The sequence below is a fragment of the Centruroides vittatus genome, unplaced genomic scaffold (assembly GCF_030686945.1).
Source record: "Centruroides vittatus isolate TY-2023 unplaced genomic scaffold, ASM3068694v2 scaffold_576, whole genome shotgun sequence".
NCBI classification, from domain to species: Eukaryota; Metazoa; Arthropoda; class Arachnida; order Scorpiones; family Buthidae; genus Centruroides; species Centruroides vittatus.
Genome location: NW_027122713.1, coordinates 3,254,484 through 3,278,738, shown reverse-complemented (window position 1 = coordinate 3,278,738; position 24,255 = coordinate 3,254,484). Strand labels below are relative to the sequence as shown.

Sequence of the window (24,255 nt, the reverse complement as noted above, 5' to 3'; positions counted from 1 at the left end):
TCTAGCAACGAGTTGCGTAACTTTCCCGGCTGTTACGAGATTTTATTTTGAAAACAACTTTTATTATTAATCGTAATGAATAAATTTGTGTGGGGCGCCATCTGTTACAAGATTTTGTTACAAACGTTTTATATTATTGACTATTATAAAATGGCAAGAAGCTTAATTTTGAGAATACGGAAGAGTTTAAAAAAAAAAAAAAAAAAATTGTAAATGCTAATAACAAGTAAAATTTTCTTTAAGATGCGGGACGTACTACAACTCTCCCCACTCTCTCGACCTTTAACCGCCAAAATTTAACGGCATCAATATCCCGTATACATAAGCTACCGTGCTGAATTTCGTTTCTTAATCTTTACCCCATTTTGGGGTATAAACGAAATGCGCACCACACACAAGAACACGAAATATTTGTCCGCGTTTTTTGGGGGGGGGATTTAGGTCTGTAAACGTGATTTTTCAAGCAACCGGTAGGGTCAAATTCGACACGATTCCAACACTTGTTATGTGTATATAAAGCCGGGAATGTGAAAGAATTCGAAAAACTCTTTCGGCATTCGGCTGACAGTCGTTTAACCCGATCAAACACGACATTAATATTTATATTAATTACTTTCTCGTGCGATCGTCTATCGCGTCGCGAGATGACGTTTCCGGTGAGTATCCAATTACATTTTAATGTTCTGATTTAATAATTCTGTTTTCTCCCCCTCTCTCTCCTTCCTTGAAAAATACTAAGGACCACACATGAATTTATAAAGTTTTATTGCCGATAACTTAATAGTTGTCCTTTTTTTTAACAATGACGAATTCATTTCAGATCAAGTGCTGGATATTTCCGGAAGGGACACGAAATAATGAGGGGCACATTCTACCGTTCAAAAAGGGTGCTTTTCACATTGCGGTTCAGTCTCAGGTATTTTACACGATTTAATTTGTATCGTAAACTTAAATAAGAGTGAATTTAAAGAGTTTTTTTCGTCCGCAGTTACCAATAATTCCTATCGTGTACACACCTTATTCTAAATTCTACAGTCCTAGAGAGAGAAAATTCGAAACGGGTGAGTACACGATTAAAATTTGCCTTTATTTCATTTCGTGTGTTGTCCGGGTCTAATTTTTTTGTTTTTAACAAAGGAAAGACGACAATAACTGTTCTACAACCGATATCCACGAACGGATTAACCATCGGCGACATACCCATGCTGACGGAGAGAGTCCGCAATCTGATGATCGAAGAGTTTAGTAAATACTGAAGAATTCCAGAACGTAAATTATATATATATACATACATACATATATACATACATATATACATAAACATAAACACACGGAGTTATGTGGATGAGATGATTTGTACAGCTAAACGAGAATTTTCTAGTCTTACATAAAAAAAAGCATGTATAAAACAACAAATGGAAAGATCATACAAGGTATTCCCAACTATCGTATAATTCGGATTCAAGATAACTGCCATTTGATTAGAGATTTTGTAATTTCGAGAACGTATTTACAGTATACAAAAAACAATAGAAAAACGAACTTTAAAATTTGCAGGCTCATCTGTTTTGGACGTTTAAATATGCAATATTCATATTTAAAATCTACCGATTCTCTTTTAAATTTAATTTTGTCAAACATTTTAAAATCCATAAATAATTCCCATACATAATTTCGCGTATATATATATATATATATATATATATATATAACGAAGGAAATATTTTACAAACAATCTGGAATTTATAATTAGACTTGGAGAGTAGTGTTTGCTTAACTGTTAAACTCCGTTGAAATATTCATATCTGGCTATTAGTGCGTTAAATTTATACAGTATATATGAAAGAACACTAGATATTTATTAATATTGTAAATAATTTACGAAATATAAAAATAGCGCGACTTAAAATTCGATATATACTTAAAAAGTTTGCAATGTACGGAGCGGTGTGTTTCCGTGAAGCAGAAATACGATACTTTGGTGGAGCATTGCAAAATTTTATTTGTATCTTAAAGGTTTTGCCAATTAATTTACGATCGAGAAAACATTCCGAAGTGTAGTGACGAATGCTGCTTTACACACTGAATTTGTCACTACACTTTAGAATGTCGAATGGAACTCCCAGAATTGTGGAATAAAAAGTCGAAAAGCGATTTATTCGACGATTCGGAATTCCGAAAGTTCTTACTTATTGTGTTTTCTGAATTCATTATGTAAATTAATTACCAGCCATGTTTTCAAATGAATTTTTTGCATATTTAAAGAACAGAGATCCGCACGCGCATCGTTATTGTTACGCAAAAAGTTAAAATTATAAATTCCAGATTGGCATTTATCAAATCGGAATAATTTCATAACTATATTAAAACCCATGCAACCGTTTAACCGAAAGTCGCCGACACAAACGTAAAGCCGTTTTTCGAGGAGCTCCTGGCTTTCGGATATAAATCCAGAACACTCGGATCTAGAATCTACCAGGCTTCTAGATAAGTGTGACGTAACGTCTTCGAGTGTATTTCTGAAGGAGCTCTGGGACACGGTTTTATGACGGTGGTGACGAATCTCTTGGCAAGAAGTCCGTAAAAATTCCGAATTCAACACGAGATCCAGAAAAATGAAATTCTAGACAAATTTTTTGACATTAAATAGACCGAATCTCTACATGTTTAAAAATCAAATCGAGCATTTCCGTTTCGTCACCATCGCCTTCGGCAGCGACCGTCGATAAAATTAAACACTCGTTCCGGCTTATTATTATTGTTGTCGTTGTTGCTGCTAGATGCTAGTCCATTATAGTTTAATAATATTTATTAAATCGTTCTATATTTATCATTAGAGTTAATTTAAAAGTGCCATATTTGTCGTCGTGCGAAACCGAGGAAGATCTTTGCTTTAGGTTAGCTTTCGACACACGAATTTACATTCCTTTAGTGTACAAAATATAAAGTTTGCCATTCCTTGTTATATATTTTGTAAATATAACTCCAAAGTTCTAAGTATTAGTCTTTTTTAGTATTATTATTATTTTGTGTGTTTTGTATTTTATTTTATTCGTAATTTCCACCACGAATGGTTAAATGTTGTTGTTGTTGTTAAGTTATTGATTTTGATGTTTGTAATTGTTACGCTCTCACCAAAGATTTTTTCCCTTTATTTATAATCTCTAACGCTAAATAATTGCATTTATGGTAAGTGCACACCCAAATTTGTATGCACTTCCTCCGTGAACTAGTCTCATTCCTATCGTTTGTGTTCCTAAATAGACCGATATTCCTATTTCCATTCATTCTATTTTTTCAAACATTAAGTAGTTTAGTAAATATTAATAAATATTCCATAGTTTAACAATCATTAAGCATCTTGTATAAGTAAATGTTTTGGGTATATTGTAAAGAGAATTCAAATTTTTGCAAGCGTTAAGAGTCAAACACGAATTTTCATCCACGACATAGGTTATTAATGACGTAGAATCTCCCGGCATTTCTAAATTTGCTAAATTTCTCGTTCTTACTCTCCACCTTTTCTATTGGAAAAGGGAAAACTGAGACTCTCCACCGCAGCTTCCCTCGCAGTTAAAATTTATTATATTTTTGCAAGAAATTTAGACACTTCACAATTATTACCGTTTTTTGATATTTGATTTCGGCAATAATGTGAAATCTTGTGGTTTATAATCTATAATATAATAGGAATGTCACGTGTAAACCTGCTGTAAAATTAATTTTAACAGAGAAAGAGAGAAATCATTGTTCAATTTCTAACGGAATATATGGTAAAAAGTCAATGATATTTACTGTAATAAATGTGTTAAATTAATCACTTTTATGTTAAAATTATCATCATAAATGTGTGTGGTTTTAATGATGATGATGCCTGTTATGTTATACATCCATAAAAAATTACATTTATTTAATGTATACAGTAGATTGTTAATTTGTTTCCAATGTGCCATGATAATTTATATATATATACATATTTATTTATTTATTTAATTATACTCTATTACTTTTCTCAGTATTACCGATGCCAAAGAGAGAGTGTTTATTGTCAAACCAGTATTATTAAGGGTATAGAAAGCCCGAATTTAAACTCATTGTATTTTAATGGGTGTGAATGAAGACACATATCATAGCTTAGCGTAATGTTCCGTTACGGCACCTGGCTTTAAATCCTTTATTCCTGTGTCGTGGACTTAAATATTACGAACGGGCATCGTATTGGAAATGCGGGTGGCCCGAAAGTCGGTTAACTGTCTTAGAAACTCTCTTCCGATGCTTTTGTTACTCCGTAGGCAAAGCTTTGCTCTTTAAAAAAATTAAAGTGCAGAATTTAACGCACGAAAAACACAACGCCGTCGACCGACTTCTGGGCTACCTCGCATTTTTAGTGTCAAAATATTAAAAATTCAAAGATCTTGTGTACTCTGGTATATCTGGAAAGTGATTAAAGGCTTTTAATTAAAACTCTCGTGCGTGAAGTTTCTCGTCGTTATCGGAAATTGGAGAAATTTTGGAAGATTTTTCCCATTCGCAAAAGACCCCGATAAAATTTTCACGAGTGTTGGCATATTTATTGAATAATAAATCGCTTCAAATATTAATTGCATACTTGTAAAATCCTAGAACTAATTGAAACTTTTGCGTCTGTTGGAAGTAACAAGTGTTTTTTTTTATTATTATTTTTCTTTTTTTAGTGGAGGGTCGTCTTGGATTTCAAATTCCACTATTTTTCGCGTATATTCTCTCTCTAAAACTTTACAAATCGATAAAGTTTAAGCGCGAGAGATCAAGGCTGATAGTTATCGGATAACTAGGCGTACTTTGTTATAAAGTTACGAGAGAGTTCGGCCTGTCTGTCTGGTGGTAAGCTGGCTTTTTAAAAAAGGATCGCGCCCACTTCTTAGCGGCACTTACGCGTTTTTGGGTGTGTTCGCGTTGCGTGAAATCGCCATAAAGTTGGAGCGCCGATCGATAGAAGAACCGTAAAATCGGAGGAGATTTCGCGACGTAGACGAACGCCGCTTTTGTTAAGAAAAAGCGGAACCGACGAGAACCGTCTCCATTTTGGGAAGGCGCGGAGCGCGCGCTCCCCTTCGTGTATCCGGCAACAAAGGAGGGATGCTCCGGTCTGGCAAACGTGTTTACTTCGAATGCGGAGAAGGAAGAAGGGGGAGAAAGATAAATATCTGTTAGTTCGGAAGTGTGATCGGTCGCGGTCGTTAGGATCAACCCGTACCAGGAAAATACGCGAAGAGATGATTGGACCGGTTCCACGAATTGTGGGGATTCGGAAAAACATTAATAGCAAAAACAGATGTTGAAATCGGATGATGGTTGGGTGGAGCCCGTGCAATTTGCTTTACCCAACTTTGCCAAACGTTCTTTCCTCGGCGCTAGAGTTTAGGAAGAGGGGAAGGGAGGAGGAGGAGGAGGAGGGAAAAAAGTTTCGAAAACCGATTGGTATTCGTCGCGTGCGAAATTGAATCTCAAAGTTTTCCGGTTCCAACATAAAAAAAACACATTAATCAGATATATGAAGCAGACTCGACTCGGAATAGTTTTATTCCCTTCCTTATTTACAATCCAACATGAAATACGGTGCCAAGACGATGACGTGTATAGAACGTTTATTAAACAATCACACATTTAAAACGGTAAAATCATCGACGACGGTGCGTGTTCCGTAGAAATTAGTCTACACCTTTTTCGGTCAACCGGACCGAAATCGGGGGGCAGTGTGAATTAAAGGCGGAGATCTTCGGTAAGTCGGAAGAAAAATGCCATTGTGTACATGTATATAAACGAGTTGACAAGTAGGAAACCCATGCCGGAGGCGACGATTAATACATGAATCCGAAGACTACTACGACGACGACGACAAACGCCACGCTCTTACGAGGGGGATCAACCCCTAGGCGCGTAATTTGTTTCCAGCTGCTGATTGCATGAACCTGAAAATAATTTTTCCTTATTATAATGGTCGAAAACGCTTTATCTAAAGTGGCATTTGTATACCTCGTGCACAAAAGAAACGTGCGTAAAGCCGGACGAATGGGGAGAGGTATCGCGACTTCAATTGTTTACTCGTGAAAAATCGTGTAGATTATAAGCGGCTATTGTGCCAGTTTGTTACTATTTGCGGCAACCCCTTCGGACTATAAGGCTCGGGATAAAAGATTGTCGCCTTTAAAATGCTTGTCTCGAAGGCCGTGTACGAAAACCAATGTTTAACGTGTGTCGAGCGATTTTTTTTTTTTTTTTTTTTTTTTAATGAAAGAAACTAGATAGACCGAGTTACTTAGAGGATGGTTGAGAGTAATTTCCCATTAAAGCTATCAATAACTAGAGTACTTACAACTTCCCAATCTCTCCTCCAGAATTGCGATTTGTTCGCTGAGGGAGTTGATTCGATCGAAAGGTGAATCCATCGATCCTAATGAGTTGTGAGAGGGTGATGGAGGTTTTGACAAGATGGCAACTGCTTTAGCCAACGAGTCGACTTTCTTGGATAACTCGGTCGTGTTCTGTTCTTGCAACTATAAAAGAACGCGAAATACCTTTTAATCCCATGAAATTACGGTAGAAGCGTCGAAATATATTTCAAATTTCATAAATACCTTTTCTAGCCTCGCCATCCTTCTGCTGAGATCCTCGTATCCCTGAATCAGCCTCTGATATTCCGGAAATAATCCTAAATTAACTGATAATCGCACACCGTTAAGAACACTTCAATATCCCCCTCTATGAATTATTTCTATACGAATTTTGGACTTACTTTTACACCTTCTACCATCAGACTGAAGAACAAAGCCTTCGTGACACTTGCACCTGTAACTTCCGGGCATATTTACACACGAATGATCGCACTTGCCGTTGTCCTGGACACATTCGTTGACATCTGTCAAAACGATGTTCTCTATTAGAGACGTTCCACCGCAAGAAAACTCAGACCATTTTCATTTGTTATAAAAAAACAGTGACTTTCCCGAAAAATTCTCGACAGAAATCAAATACGCCAAGAGATCCTACATTCCTACGTGCTTAACGCGAAAAATTGCAGCTTTTTTTCCGCCAAAGTTACGTCGTGTCGACCCGATAATGACCCCTTTTACGTAGTTCATTAAGGTAAACTTGTCCCCGCACTGGATTTAAAACGGTAGATAATAGGATAAAACGTTTATCGTCGGTGAGGTGTGGACCGCATCGAATTCCACCCGAGATTATCCTCGGAAATATTTATTGCCTCGTAAAAACTTATCCTCCTTCCATCAGCAAAGTTGGCATGGCGTGTGTTTTAATCCCGAGACATTTCGTGCCTACCGAATTTGTTAAAAACGACAACTTCCCCCCATGCAGAATGCCTGGTGTCGGATTTATTTGCCTGTTTACTTTCGATCCTTATCGATTATAAATATCGTGTGTAAGTGTCGGCTTCTTCGATTGTCTTTGTCGAGATCCCGTGGAGAGCATCTGCAAATTTCATTCATCTCGCACCCCGGGAAATTACGTATTAAATTGAAATCTTAATAATCGAAATACATAAATTCTAATAATTAGAAGTGCGAAAACTGTGAAGGAATTAACAAACGGAATTCCTTTGATTTCCTATCAAATGTGTTGTCGTTTGTTAAATAATATAAGGATCCGAGGAACTACTACAATTTCGAAGATTTCCCATATGTGCTAGAGTAACGCGCGAAGTTGCATTATCTGCTTGCATGGGGGTGAAGTTTTACCAGTATCCAATCACTTATTATGCAAATTTGCGTACTGTATACTTTTATGTATCATCGGTGACGATTCGTGATTTTAAATAATACAGATTCCCTCAAAGGGAAATCTATTGTTCTAAATGAAAAGTCAATTTCCTCGTAAAACGGTAGAAGCCATATTAAAACCATGTGCGATTCTTGACATTGTTGTGTCTTGTTTATGTGTCATTTCGTCTGTCAGTGGTGTCAGTATGTTAAAGTATTCAGGATCACTATCGTTCGCACCTTTAGTGAAGTTTTCTCGTGTATTAATCATAAGCGAATTACCTATATCGCAGCATTTTCCAGTCCATCCCAGAGGACAGTGGCAGTAATCCGGTTTCTTACACTTTCCTCCATTTTTACATTCTTGAGTGCAGATAGCTGCGAATCAAATCGTAACAATTACAGAAAAATAATTTAAGGATCGAACCTTTGATACTTAACTAAATACCTTGAGTACAGTCGTGTTTCGCTTGAGAAACCTGCGTCCAACCCGGGCAGCAAACGTACAGGGTTTCTGTCTGAGCGGCTATTTTGTGAACAGTCCTGAGAGCCTTTTCGTATACCACTCTAAATTAAAGCATTAATTATAAATCAAAACCGTATTATTTAAATCTCCGGCGAGGTTACCTTACCTGAAAGATGAGCAGAGGCGATATTTTTCCTTGTCGCACACATAAGTGTACGTCTTGTATACTGGTTTACAGTAAGACTCCACCTGTTTGATCGGACGAGTGACAACTTTATTCTGCACGCAGACGTGTCTCCTGTAAACCATTAAAGAAAAAGAATATAGTAAATTTCGACTTAATCGATCTTTTTTTCGGTATTAAATAACTTCCATCTTAACGAGTGAGGGGTGGCGATTTTAATCGCCGGACCATTTTCTAAGCAGTTAACAACTCTTCTGGCCAGCCTCATTAATGCAGTCTAGCGAAATTTATCATCCCCTAGACGAGACACGCATCCGTAATTCGGTTTACATCCGATTCATTGTAAACATAGATACTAATAACAGTCGTTATCTGTTGACTAATTAAGTTGTCTAATCAATCACAGAAAAAGGGTCGACTTAAAACTTTTGCTGGATAAGCAAACGTGGACCACACGCGTGAACTCACTTGCGGGGATCTCTTTTTGCAGCTATAAACAACGCACTCGATATTAAGAGCTTTATATATAAACAATCTCGAATGCACTCTTTACGGATACCGTGTTTATTTTATTAAATCCTCACCCCCTATTGTTTCGATTCGAACGGGGCGTATAGAAATCAATAGGGGGGTCGAACTTTCCAGGGAATGGGCACCTGTTGATTTATTATCCAAGGACGAAATTCTGATCTTTTGTCAGGAAACGCCCTTATAGACGAAGGAGAACGACCTTCGATGTTTGTTTGAAATTCAAATAATCCAAAACCTTTTTCTTTCTTTCTTTCTTTTTGAAGAATTCTTAAATAATACGAGTTTATGGTAGAGAACGTGTTTCCTAGAGAAATCTTTTTATTTATTTATTTATTGTGGGAGCTTTAAACAGACATTTGGAAATGAGAAATCTTTAGAGAAATGTCTTGGCTCTTAATGGAGCGTGATGAGTAGAATACTTCTTTGAATATTAAGTTTGAAGTTTTCTCTTCCCTCCTAACGTATTCGGAATTTTTCGAGTTGATACCAATTAAGTTATATGTTCGAGAAAGCAAAATAAATAAATTGAAACAGATAGCACTATATGTGGCTTATATGATCAGAAATGTATAAAATTCGAGCAAATCAATTATTTTAAGCGCTCATCGATGCACTGATCAATCTGTTTAATCACAAATCAATATGTTTTGTCGGTCGATTCTTAAAAACTGATCGATCAAACCAGAAAATATTCAAAACTTCGTGATTGATGATGTGCTTCGCCAGTTCAGTTTGACAATTGAAAGAAGAAAACGGAATTATTTCTAGAACTACTCCCGCAAATTTTATCTAGAACACTCCTACATCTAGCTATAATTTCATATATTCTTAAAATCTACAGCATCTATAACCGAAAATAACGAAAACGTAACGAAAAACTGAACCTTTCTTCATTTTAACTTATTACATTTGTTTCTACACACAAAAACGTAATAAAACGATAGAACCTCCTAAATCCTTCGCTCCTCCTCCATATATTTCGCAATAAGGATTGAAACGTGGCAGCATAAATAAGGCGAAAACTCCATTTTCCGAACGTATTCCATCGAAAATTTGCCAGAATCTTGATCTTCTCTCCTTATTTAAAGGAGCGGGAGTTTTATTATATTTAACTTATGACGTTTAACTGCAGAAACAAGTCGAAACTCCCCACACTTACTGTAAATCCACAGATTTATGTAAATCGACCACCGTTTTCCTGTCGGTCCGAACGTATTGCAGGTCTTACCAATTACTTGTCGATGCTCTTCGAATGCTGCAATAATGGTAATAATAATTATAATAATTATAATATACTTTCGTTGGCCGATTCTCGTAAAGTGTCGTTTGTGTTGAATTTTAATCAGAATTCCTGCTTTAATTGCATCATATATTTAATACTTTTCGTCCTATTATGCGATACTCTGGCCGCTAATGAATGGAACGCAATAAAAATAAAATATAAACTTTATTCATTTATCCATTTCACTTATTAATTTTCTGTTTAATTTTAATTTAATAGATATTTAATTTTCTGCATTTCCAAACTTCAAAGGCATTAATGTGGAGAATCAGTGGAGACTTCTGCTTTGTAGCACGCTCACCACTCTCGAGAACTTACTTCTCTTCGTTTGTTTATCTTCGTATTTTCAATTATGGAATGAGTAATTTAACTAAATTCGATAATTATCATATTCCTTTAAATTTAAACGCACTTTTTCGTGTATTGCCGTGTGGGCCTATATGCCATGCCAATTTTATACTTTTTGCTTATTTTAATTTATTCTAAATGCGTTATTAACGTTTTCACTCTTTAGTAGATTATATTTTTATACTTTTATATATAACAGAGCGAAAGTGTGGCGGTCAGTCAAAAAAATGACCCCCAAAATTTTGGACTTCAAACATCGAAAGATGCAAAAAAATTTGGGGTTTTTTCCCTGCATGTGGGGAACACGTTTTTGTTCACCTAATTTTAAGTTTAATAACTCCTACGCCTTTTCTCGAAAATTTGTGAAATTTTGTAGGGGGTCTTGCGCATTAAAGGGAGGTCGAGGGGTGAGGAGATAGAGGGGGAATCGTGTGGAATCGGACTTAATAAAGATTTATTAGAGTCCATATATATATATATATAATGATAATTTTAAAAGTATTTCTAATTTATTTCATATTGTCTATTAATGATTCTTTACATTTAAAGAGAGATCTCGTGATAGGGCTATAATTTCGCAAGATCAAACCAACAACCAATGAACGAAAGCTAATGAAGAGGATCGTGTAGAACCTATTATTTATTACTATAACTCCGGCTTTCTCATGCGTGGTTATGAAAGTTATAGATACATATCGATCCTTCTATCAATATTCTTTTAGGAATTCTGTACAAAAATACTTCACGTGTCTGTCAAAAAAATTCTTTGGGCATTATATAAGCCTTTATCTTATAGAAACTCTCTTCTTTTTTCTTAACATCCTTCGCCATTGTCTATAATAATAAAGCTTTTATTGGTAAAGAGAAAATTTATTATTTACAAAATACGGAGTAACAAGGTTGATGTAGGTGAAGAAACTTTTGCCTCCAGTCAACATGCAATCTTCTTCTCTTTTCTTCTTTCTCCTGTATGCCCCAGTTTCCAGCTTTTCTAAATGCAATTTTGATGCTAAAATGAATGTTGGTTGGGTAATACCTTTCTGATTTGACTAGGATTTTATGTTGTGCGGTTACATGAAACTTGGTAAGGGCTACTACTTTATTCTTTTATCTTGTAAAATATCGAATATATTTCTAATAATGTGCCTCTTTTCACATTCGATAAAGTTATGAGTAGAGAAGGTTTACTATCTTCTTTTCTGCACTCCATTTTTAATTTTAGCCTTTTTTCTGGCATTTATAAGCGAGAAAATTCATAGTATTCTTTAACTTGAAAAACAAAATGCAGCAATTTCTTTCCCTTCTTATATTAAACGCATGCCCTCAAACGGGAGGTTCGTTTGAAGAAGGCCTCGTGTTCATTGGAGCCTCATAAACATTTGTTACTAATTATTCATTCAAGCATTTCTTGTGCATCGTGGAAAAACCTGCATTTTTTAAATCAATTTTATTGTTTAAGAAACGAAAATAAAACCTTTGTTTATTTGTTAAGACCTTATAAAAGTAAGTGACTCCGAAATCCTAAAATGAGGAGAGTACTCATTTATATTATTTAATTCAAGATAGTAAATTTTCTTAGAATTAGAATGTAGAAGAAAGGAAACGATTTCCTAAAGATTGATTTCAAAGTAATTCCTATTTAATTCAATTTTAAAAAGTCTTTCTGCTTCTGGTTTAAGGTTTATTACAACCGTTATAAATCGAATACTCTCCACGTATGACGTTAAAAAATAGATTTTCTCCTTTATTATAGATCCACTTTTGTTCATTTTAGTCATGTGGATAGCAAGAAAAAAGATTTGTGCTCACTATGGTGATCGATTCCTGATCGATCTACCGTCCCTCTGACTTGTGAAAAATAATTGAACTTCACCGATCCAAGTGAACCGTCCTGTCCTGTCCCCCCTCTCGATTACACAATTCTTTTACGTTTAACACAGTAGAATAACTGTCAAGTATACATAAGCATACTTAACTCGATTATTTGAAAGTATTGTTTCTATCCAATATAGGAAAATCCGTGAGAGAATTGGGTGTTAATGAAGAAAAACATCCGTATTCTAGTGCACAATTGAAAATCGATATTTGACAACGCAAACATTACAGGCATTTCACTTATAATTCTTTTCCTTGCACAATATCAGAAATTTTCCAAGATATCGAATTATCAGTCGAATAAACAGGTTAACAGGCATTTATTGCAATAATATATTTTGTTTTTGTGCCGTTTAACGAGGTTGGGGAGCGTTAACAATCGTGAAAATTACTTCATTGTTATTAACAAACAGGAAACTTAATCGATTATTGTTATATTTTATAGTCAAAAGATAAATATTTTGAACGGATTTTTATTGTATCATTGAAAAAAGACGTGACAATGCAAAAATACAGTCTGTCGTTTCCGAATAATACGGGGGGGTGAAAAAGTAGGTATGCAGTTTTTATTATGGAGAAAATCTGTAGATTAGGAAAAACAAAAGGAAAAACATTAATTATTATGCGTAAATCACAAGTAAGGACTAGAAAATAATAATAATGAACTCTGCACCAAACATTTGTATTTCTCAGATTAACAATTTATTCATCTTCTACTACGAACTTAGCTGACCTAATCGAACGAGTACACAGACAATCGCATTAGTATTGTTTCTTCGTAAACAACTACCGCGAAGCAATTTAGCAAGATAGTAAAAATTTCACCAGAAATTTTCATATCCTTGTAGAACGTGTGTTAATGCCTGTAAGGCTACAGACATTGCTGTAAACCACTCGATACCTGCAAACTGTAGACCAGTTTACGCGAAGCTTGTAAACTGCTTTTAAAAGGTGGAACGATTTTCATCGGGAAGTCAATTAAATTAATATTCCGTTGGAGTTTCTATCCCGTGCCACGCCTCTTTCTCACACTAAAACCAAGGTCATACACTTCAAGGGTGATTTGAAATCATTTATAATCAATATCGTGTTTAAGAACGATATTCGATCCTTATATGTTACAGGTATAAATCTTTATTATATCTAACACTCTGCCTTCGATTCGCAGGTGAGACAAGAGGGAAACACGTCATTAACGTCAAAAATCATTTAAAATGAGATAAATTGTTAGATGATGAGTCCGTTTATAGTTGTATCTGATTTAAAATGTGAGAGTTAACGATCCTCCGCAATAATACAGTAATTCTCTACTACAGAAATAGAAACTCTGTAAACTTTTAATACACGAATTCTGCAACTCTCTACTGTAAAATTTTGTTGCCATTTGTGATATTTTTCGGTGCAGAGTTCTTCCTCTACTATAATAACTTTTCAATCCTTTACCGCAGAAATTTATGCACCCTATAAGCTAAATAAGCTAACAGCTAGGCCTCAAGTTACGAGGAGGCTTCTTTCTATTCTTAAAGACAGTTTATATACATTTTCCATTATTATTTAGTAAAGGAGGAAGGGTCTCTGGCAGTCTGCAATAAGTGTACAAACATCTACCACCCAAATTCTGCAACTTACCATAATAATTCTTCAAACTTCTACCATATACATTCTGCAACAAGTGTATAAACCTTACCATAGAAATTTTTCGACCTTCTACTATACAAATTCTACAACTCTCTACTATAAAAATTGTTTAAGTAAATAATATATAATATAAGTCAAAAATACAAACTAATCACTTATTTAACTCCATTATTAATTTTAATTTTTAAAATTACCCGAAACCATTTTCAATTTCCTGAAATGAAAATGCAATTTAATGGATATTTAATAGAAAATAAATGATCTTAATAGCACATTATGTGAAATAGTTTAACGGTAATTTATAATTAAAATTATCAAATTAATAGCATAAATATTTTAAAGAATATTAAATTTAAACGTTGGACTTGCCACTATTAACTTTACATTGAACATTGTTCCAACATAAAACAATTTTTCAATTGATTATACATTTTATCACAAGATAAAACGTGTAACAAATGGGAAAACTGATGCTCCGACTACAAAAAAAGATGCATTTTTTAGTGTTTAGGATTGATTATTTAAGAGACCTTTTTTTAAAAATTCACGTATAAAATAATAAATTTAGTCTCTTCTATCAAGAAACTTTAATAAAATAAAGTGAATCTACCAAAGCTATTGTTTTAACGATGAAAAAAAATGAAAGTATCGTTTTTGCAATGTTAAACAATTAAATTATTCACGATAGACTTCACTTTGTACATAATTTAACTCAAGGTGATAAATGCACTTAATAGCTGTACTTTAAGTTAATATAAAATTTTACTATACATAGAAAGAAGCTTAAATTCTCTTATTCGCTGCTGGAAAGCACCCCATTATGGAGGTTTTATTATATAAAAAAAAAGTAACAAGAGTTTAATTTAAGGAGGACTAGAAAGAATCTACACTGCATTAAAAAAAGAAATGCACACTCGAAGCGTTACGTGTCAAAATTTTATCAGAAAGTTTCGATCAAAGTGATCTTTAACGTTTAAAGAGAAAAAAAGAAAGTAAAGAAAAATGCAGAAACTTAAACTATTTTCTCTTCAAAAGTTGTAGAATACGTAGGCAGAATGTACCATTTAATATTCAAATTAAATTTCTGAACCTTAACGGAGGGAGGAAGAGGGGTTGATCTTCGAAAAAGGAACGTGGAAGAATTAATATCGTTAGATAAATAAGCTGTAGTGAGTAGCAGTTTGATTTTTGGCATAGTTTACTCGTAAATGTAGCCAGCTGCACTACCCCTTAATATTACTTTTGTGTTATTTATCTGATACTTCTCGACATAACCCCCTACGAACGGCTTGTAAATCTGCAAACCGTTATTCTTGTCAATTCTTTAAGAAACTAATCTTAACTCGATCAAAAACTCGACTACAAGCGCGTAACGTGTCGGAGGAAGAAAATTCTAATATCTTTCTTCTCCTCTTTTTTCCCCTCCTTCTCCTATTTTATACATAAAAATTTCGACAAGACGAAAATTCTCTCTCTCTCTTTCTCTTCAGGCATCTTGCCTGTTATTTAATCTAATAAATTAGAATTATATACGAAGATAACGTGGCACGGGGGTAATTTATGAACCAAAAATAAAATAACGTCGCATAAATTTCGGTTAATAAAATTCTAAAAATTACTGCATTAATTTTTAATTGAATGAATGAGAACCCAGCGGACTTTGTATCTTCATTAATTAAGGGTGTTTACATTGAGAAAACATTTCTGCTATGATGGTTCATTAATCAAATCTCTCGTTCTGGCTATTGTACTTTTATTTTTCTATTTTTATTCTTATTTTTTTATTTCCTCCCCTTTTTGTTGTTGTTTTTGAGGAGATTTTTGTGTTATTTTAACGTTTCAGAACACGAAAAACAGTTTAAAAGTTTTCAAAAATGATGCGGATGAGGAGGAACGAAGATGAATTACCAAGGAGGATGCTTATTAAATTTCTTATTTTACTTGGGGTAAATCGCGAATGAGGTTTTTATCATTTAAACGGTTTATTATTTTAATTAGTTTTCATTCTGTTTCCTGGAAAAATCGAATGATTCCGCGTTTACTTCAAAAGATTTTAAGTATGTTTACAGAAATGTTTAACTTATAAATGGATTTAAATAAAATTTTCATTAGTTTAGATAGAATTAATGTATTCTCCGAGGGAAATTGTAAATAATAAAAAAAAAAGGGAAAAAGGAGGAGGGAAAGAAACGTTCATTTCATTAAAAGAAGCCATGCGCTTTTTTTATTTAATTGTTTAGGTTTCTTTAAAAGTAAGTACTGGTGCTTTTTTATCGTTTAGTTTTTTAGCTTAAGAACTATTTGATGCATTATGATTATTATAAAACTCTAATAAAATTTAATAACCTGATTTCCCACTGGATGCGTGAGGAACATACCTAGAGGCCCCTGGTCTCTAGGGGCCCGAAACTGGAAAGGATAAAGCAACTGTACCGTTGCGTATATCATAATTTATAAATAATTCTGTAATTACATTCAGACGTTATTAGTTTACGATGTCGTACAGTTATGCGGAGGAACCCACATCTTCTATGGTTAGAAACCCCGAAAAGTTTGGAATACAAGCAAGGACTTTATGAATCGAATTTTATGTAAATACTTCTGAATAAACTAATATTTCATTATTATAAAAAAAGAAATATAATTTATTATACAGTTAACGTGTTTCTAAACTAATTAATTATTCATGGTTATATAATAACCATGAATAATTAATGTATGGTAAAAGAGAAATAAAAATAATTTACAGTAATTTTGTGGTTTTTTTTTTTTTGTTCGACAATCTGAACTTTTATGATTTACACAGGACATACATTATTATTATTTGCATAGAATAATATAAATTATGATGAATTATGTCTTGTTGCAGTTTGAATAACATATGCAAATGTCGCATAATTAGATCTACTTACAATCATACCTAATTACGCACCGATTCTTCGAATAATTCTATAAATCTATAAACGTTCGGACTAATTTATTTAATGGCAATTTTCTAATTACTTGCTTTGCATAGATCAACACACTTTTAAAATACTCCATAAATTAACTGAAACCGAAACATTTTAAAGTATTTCATAAAATTCAATATATTCCAGTGCAAGTCTTTAGAATAAAACCTTAAAAAGATGAATGTCGTTGATTTATATCAAATTATTCTTTCGCCTGCATGCCCTATCGGGCTTCAAATTAGTTGGGGTTGAATTATTTGAATTTCCATAATATATCGACCCTAGTCTTAACCCACTACTCTGTAAATGTGTAATGAAGTCTTTGGATATCTCTTGATCGTAGATAACGCTAGTACTGTACGTAATAATGTGTCTACTCTGGTTTCTGGCTTGCTCTAACCGATCGAAATTGTACAGTAACATCAAGTACAATAAGCTTGACTGTTGAAAGGGGAAGTGCCAAGCTTTTCTTGTGAAAGAGCTGTTTATGACTCGCTAAACTTGATCTAGATATAAATCGAGAATATCTAGATATAAAACTAAAATCTAGATATAAAATTACGTAAAATTATGTTCGAATCTATTGAAATCGCTTAAATATGACCCCACTTTGAGTTATCGTATTACCGTTTTAAGTTTATAATTATTTGAATATATAACTAATTGTTCATATTCTTAAATATCATTAACGATTTAATGTGTTAATGAGAGCAATCAGAACGGATTTAACTTATATTTAACATTGCTTCTATCCCACTTTATTATTAACTTTATTCTAATCACAGAATTATTTGAATTATTTTCTTGAGTTTCTTGGCTTAATGATTTAATCATTGGGCTTCTTTTCTTGGGTTATTTTACATGTGTGATATGCATTGCTAAAAGAACGCCAACTGAAGAGGGACTAAAGTTCCGAAGTACTGTACATCTTGGCATATCAATATATTGTATATGCATATAGATTAACATATTAAGGGTAATCTTGGCTGTATATGTGATAAGCCCATTAAGTATAAGAAAATTATTATTGTTATAATTTTAATTTTATGGTTAGATCAAAGTCGATAATTATACCTTTCTTACTGAAGAATTATAACGCAAATTCTTCTTTTGATAACAATGACAGTTTTTCTGCTCGGTAATTTCAATCTGGTATCTTTCGATCTTGATCGAATCTTTCATTGACCTCGGATACGCACACACACACTTGTCTTTTCCGTTCATCCCACACTTTTTCTAACCAAGTTTTATTCATTTCTTCCATCTGTCATCTAAAGAAATCCAACAGACTTTTCTGCTACATTACATTTTGTTCTGTAACACGTTATTTACTCACGCCATAGGATATCTACCCTCTAGATCCTATCTCACGTTTCAATATTGAATTCATATCTATCTTATCGTGCCTACTGTTAGACATCATCAATTCTGCAGACAGACTCTTACAAATCATTTTTTGCATATATAGTAATTAAAATACGTTCCATAAAAAAGAATTTTCTGTAAAATTACTCCGAGTGTTATTTTAAATGAAAATATCTCGTTTTAACCCGAAGCTTTCCATGTTTAAACATAGAAACTTCTAACCTTTCATGAACATTATCATCATTTATATCATATATAAATGATATATGATATAAATATCCCTTATGATATCCCTAAAACTATGATCCCTATGTTCTTATGATATCCCTAAAACTATAGTAGAATCTCGATTTACCATTTCATAAATATCGGAGGGTCCAAAAGTCAGTTAACCGCATTTATTTACAGTTCCCACGTTATTTCTAAGTATGAATTGTAAAGTGAATTCGTGTAGTTATACCGGTAATTTGAGTAGCGAATAACAATGCTCTCATTTTAAAAGCAATTTTTGTGAAGTTTGTAACTAATAGTGCACTTGAATAACACAGCAATTTAGTCATTACGACGGTTAACTAACTTCTAGGCCAACCTCGCTCAGTCTACGTGACAAATTTAGACACAGATTTGTCACGTGGACTGAACTTCTCTAATTTAAGTCACCCGTGAGAGAAATTTGGACGCGATCAATCTTAACAGTGATATTATTCCATCAAGATTTTCTGTAATAGCGCTTCAAATACTCCAGACATTCAAAATAACAATTAAATATATTTTAATCTCTACGCTGTAAAAGTAATGTTACTTAGAGTGTCATTAGCGAGCGTATTCTAAAATTGCTCCCGTACACGATTATGCACATTGACAAATGATTATGGCGTTATTAATAAACTTCTGCACGTATATAAGCAAGCAACAACACACGACACTTCTCACTAAACTATTAAAATTTATCTAAACTTATAAATCAATTTAATGCGTCAAACGCGAGTTTGATAAGGAGAAAATTAAATTCAAATTTATTTATTAAATCATTTGATATATTTCCCGGATTAAAAAAAAAGAAGAAAAGAAAAAGAGAGGGGGAAATCAGCAAATTTGGAAGTTAGGTCGCGCAGCTACTGAATTAATTTAAGAACAGCGTACAGAGAACGGTGCAGAAGCCTCTTCCGTTGGGTTTTATCTAGAAATTTCAGATATGCAACGAGTTTGCTTTAATGAAATCGCTACTTTTCCCTTAATTAAACAGCATTACACGGTATTTGTACTATGTGACAGGTCATGCTGGTTAAGAATTACAAATAATATATATCTAAATATATGCTCGGCGAAGAACTTAATGGAGTTAGAATATCGAAATATATTACCAGATAGAGATCTCATGGAGAGGGGGAAATAAATAGAGAGAGAGAGAGAGAGACTGAGAGTATCTGATACATTATGTATTGAAGAAAATCGTTATATAACATATCACGTAAAAATTGGCGTTATAACATCTTCGGAATCCATATATATGAAATATTTACCAACGAAAAGAAATATCTTCTGATGATTCAATCTTACGGTTTAGTGTTACAACGGCCTATCAATAAATAAGAAGAAAAAAAGAGAGATGTCGAAAGGTCAGAAATGAATTTCGAATTCTTAACTGAGTTATCTGGTCGAACAGTTGAAATGCTTCGTTCAAATTGAACTTGGTGCCAAGTAGAAGTGTAGATAACGATGATGTACGAGAACGAGGAAGCTTTTAAAGTTCGTGAAATATTAACACGGGTACCGGACTCCATTAATGAATTAGCCTATTAGTGTGCTACCATAAAGTGCGATAGAAAATATTAGAAGAATTCGTCTCGAAAGTGGGTCGGCTTAATTCTATTGAAGTGTCAAGAATGAACTGATTTTTATAAAATTAACTTAAAGAGATCGCTTCTGTTCGTTACCTTTGCTTGTCACGTTTAAGTGTTATGGATCTTTTATTGTCCTAAAATATTAGGCCTATAAAAGTTGTTCTTTTTTTTAAGTTCTCCAATTCGATATACGCTCGATCGCTTTTCAAACATCAGGACCGTAGATCTGGTAATTAAGCATACCTCACGAAAATTACCGGGTATATAATTATCTCGTGTTACAAGGAGTGATGGAGCAGCTATTGTTCGTGACGTACCCTAGTCGCGTGTAAATATCACACGCTTAGCAACAAGCGAAAATTATAGTTCTACAATTTCATGAAGTTGTAGCAAGAGTTTGAAAGAAAGTTCAAAGAAGAAGGAAACGATCCGAGGAGAGAGCAAAGTAATTTAAAATATCCTGACAGTTCGAAACACTTAATTTCGTAGCTTTAACGGTTCTCGTCGCTAGACGGGGATATATTTCTACCTGGTCAGAAAATGAATAGACCTACTGCAATTAGAAACGAATACAAAGAGCCTTTATTATATCAAACAGATGCATAATGCGAAACATTCGGAGCTATTAGCTAGATTGGTTGTTAGATTAAGAGAAATAGCTCCTCCTCCCGAATTGCTTGGCCTTGGCAGATCACGTTGCCTCGTGACATGTCAAGGATGGTCCCTATGACCACACAACTCGATCACAGAATGTCGATGATCTCGCATAAATTAATCTATAATGCTTAATAGGAAAATTAAATATGATAATAATTTAATTGATCGACAAATTTGTTAGATCTTAACGGGCCTGTTTGATACTTGCGTTCGAAATACAAAAAATTAATGGTGAATGCGGTGTCATACCACATTTATCTACTGCAGGAGATGATGTAAAGATCCAAATCCACGTTCCAACTATTTAAATTCGATTATCGAACGAATCCTTCTTTATTTTAAATAATATCACTGTACATAGTCTCATAGATAATTCGATTAAGCGTATATTTCAACAGAGAAAAATGGCTTTCGATCTGTTATTAAGTCATATGGTATTAAAAAAATAAATTTATAGAGGTTCTATATACAATAACCATTATAGTGAATGCTTTATAACCATATTGAAAATCATTTAGCCTTCAACTATCCAATAAAGGCAATTTATTGAAAGCTATACATAATCCATTTGTTCAAGCTGGCAATATATACCGGTATATATATTTTTTCTTACCATTAAAGAATCTGAATGCGGTTTGTGATGAATCATCTTGAATGACTAATGATGTTATCGATTACCGAAGCAGGATTTTCATCTATAAAATATCCGAATGAAAGAATTTATTTATATTTTTAATTAATTTTTCGTATCGATACCAACAGAGTATGAGAAAAAATTAAGGTGTATATCAACGCGAGGCATTAAGAAGTTTAAATACAAATCGATATTTATCGTATCGGAAAAACAATTCCAGCAAACAACATAAACTTTCAAGAAGAGAGCATTATCTGATGTGTGTGTGTGTGAAATTGGGACTTTCTCGTGTTTCGGAATTCAAAGAGACTCACTCACTAAGCTAGATAAACAGTTGGTTTCGCTATTTACTGCAACTGACCTTGGTCGTTAATGTAAGAAATAAAAGCCAGTCTCGACCGAGACATAAATCAATGCTTTCGTGCATCGACGACTCCACCCACAAAGTGAATGTTTATTTTTGATTGGGGAAAGTCGATGACAGAACTCTATCGCCTTTTACCCCCCCCGTTCTCTTACAGAAGCAATAATCAAAGCAAAAACATCCTAAAGTTCTCGAACAGATATAAACAGAAAAAAAATGTACTGAGATAAGAAGGATTATACTTTCTAACCTTTAATGTTAAAATAATATTGTTATACCGAAAAAAATTACAGTACAAATTGACAATACTCCTAACTGTGCAATCAATTATAACCTATGCTAGATGCCTTCTATAAACTATCTCATATAATTCTTCTCCGTAACTTACTTCTTCGAATCATTTAACAATAAACCCTTATAAAAAATCGAATACGGTAATTTTTTTTAAAATCAGTTTATTCTTGAGTTCCGGCTGTAATCTAACTGTTATCTAAAATATTAAAATGTTTAACTTAGGAGGGTTCTTAAAAGTTTAATTAACGTAAGTATGTTCCGAATTTATACTTATTCTTCCTTATTTTCTCCTACGAATTTGATAAGTCAGCGAATAAGTGGATGGCCTGACAAGTTTTACTGCAAATTCAGTGATAAGAGTGATATTTATTACCAGTGATACACGTTGCACAGAATAAAACTTTTTTTTTTTTTTTTTAAATCTTCGAATGAAGTGCGATAAGAAAATATCTCAGGAAATGTTAGTTAAATTAATTTAATTTTATGTATAAGTAAACGTTTAAGCTCGGACAAATGTAGAAAATTGATGGAACATGCTGATAATAACAGATTAACCTGAATCATATATATGTATATTTAACTTGTATTTATATATTAACCGATATCAATTCTCTAAAGAAAATAAGCACAGTTGTCACAAACTGTGAAGTGGACAATTCTGTTTATTGTTCTCATTTGATAAAATTTTTATAAGTATCATATTAAATTACAAGTTGAATAAGCTAACAATCTGCTAGTCGAATCCGATATGTTTAAGTATTACTTTAAAAATAATATTACAGATTTCAAGAACGTGAATTGATAATAAAAAAATAAAAATGTGAGGAAAGATTTTTAAAAAATCAGGCAAGGTGGATTCGATTCATAAACCGAAGTGCCTAGCACGATTTTGTATCTAAAAAGTTCTCATAGAAAAGTACAATCGCTCTGGATTTCCTATCAATCCATAACCATCTGTTCGTATTTCTGAATCACTCCTATAACCTATGTGGACTGGAGTAACATCTTCTCTGGAGAGATGCGCGATTACTTACTCCCTGATGTAATTCATCGCTAAGAAAAGAAAAATATTCTAGCCACATCAAAACTATTACCTCACTTTATTCCAACTATCAGTTTAAAGATTCACTTTTCTCTTTAAGCTATGCCGCGAGGACATTTACACAAGTAGGACGGGCAAATTGCCTCAAACGCTTATTACGCAAATTGTATCAAATAAACCTTAATCGTTTATACAAAATTGAATTGGAAATCTAATAAAAGCTTTAAAATAGCAGCTTGAGAACAGCTTCGACGTTCGATATTTATAAACAGGAAGCACTGATATTTATAATAGTAATTAATGCATATTAATTTTGAAAATTGATATTCTTTTATTCTTCATCATTTATTTAAAAATCAATAAAAGCTAAATTTCTACCATAAAAACTTGTATAGGTTACTTCGTAACAGTATTATGCATTATATATCAGAGACAAGAATATATAATACAAGAAATCGTGCTTAACGATCGAATTTAACGCGTGTTTATTAGTAAAAGTGTATTTTCTTACCCCATAAGTCGATGTGTCGACTGAACTGAAGGTCTCGAAGTAGAAGTTGGATTTTTTGACGACAAAACAGGCGACAGAAGTGCCAAATATCCAATCAACAAAAACATCCATGTGATCATCTTTCTTTTTAATAGCTTCTTTTTCCGAGATGAATAATAATAATAAAAAAGAAATAAACCATTTACTTCCTAAAATGAATCAAAATAATAATAAATAATTAAGTATTTAAGTTTATATTTCTGCATTAAAGTCTGCATAAATCTAGACTGTCATTAAGTTTCCGCATAAGCTCGAATTAAAAATAGTTAGAATTTATACCAAAATATATATAGTTACAGTTAATTATGCAGTTACTGTATAATTTTGGGTAGTTATATACTTAATGTATATAGTTGGTGCATATAGTTAGGTAACTTATATAACTATTGTATATATGCTAAACTGTTAGCAGTATAAACTATACTGGTATATAGCCTTTAACAGGCTATTTAGGCCTATAACTATACTGTTAC

General features: G+C 33.3%; 2 protein-coding genes across 2 annotated transcripts in view; one reads left to right on the top strand and one right to left on the bottom strand.

Moving 5' to 3' along the window:
• LOC136989473 (1-acyl-sn-glycerol-3-phosphate acyltransferase alpha-like) overlaps positions 1–4,464 on the top strand; it is a 37,382-nt gene extending 32,918 nt beyond the window's left edge. Inside the window, exons 4-6 of the mRNA XM_067287628.1 lie at positions 821–916; positions 989–1,061; positions 1,138–4,464. Of these exons, the coding sequence (XP_067143729.1) occupies positions 821–916; positions 989–1,061; positions 1,138–1,256 (288 nt within the window). The 3' untranslated portion in view covers positions 1,257–4,464. The remainder of the gene's footprint in view (positions 1–820; positions 917–988; positions 1,062–1,137) is intronic.
• A 1,080-nt stretch (positions 4,465–5,544) lies between these two features.
• Positions 5,545–23,931, bottom strand: LOC136989472 (epidermal growth factor-like protein 7). Its single transcript, XM_067287626.1, has 8 exons — positions 23,744–23,931; positions 8,390–8,521; positions 8,206–8,324; positions 8,040–8,135; positions 6,776–6,898; positions 6,618–6,700; positions 6,356–6,536; positions 5,545–5,951 (listed from the first exon to the last, which is right to left on the bottom strand). The coding sequence occupies exons 1-8, from the start codon at positions 23,860–23,862 to the stop codon at positions 5,905–5,907; spliced, it is 900 nt and encodes a 299-aa protein (XP_067143727.1). The 5' UTR covers positions 23,863–23,931; the 3' UTR covers positions 5,545–5,904.
• Positions 23,932–24,255: the final 324 nt, after the last annotated feature.

Bases quoted from the DNA above. Each gene is read 5' to 3' on its own strand.
- LOC136989472 (XM_067287626.1), bottom strand. From the start codon at position 23,862: ATGATCACATGGATGTTTTTGTTGATTGGATATTTGGCACTTCTGTCG. The intron at 8,136-8,205 runs GTATTTAGTTAA...TTTGATTCGCAG, and splicing joins GAAACACGACTGTACTCAAG to CTATCTGCACTCAAGAATGT. The intron at 6,899-8,039 runs GTAATTCGCTTA...TCGTTTTGACAG, and splicing joins TGGAAAATGCTGCGATATAG to ATGTCAACGAATGTGTCCAG.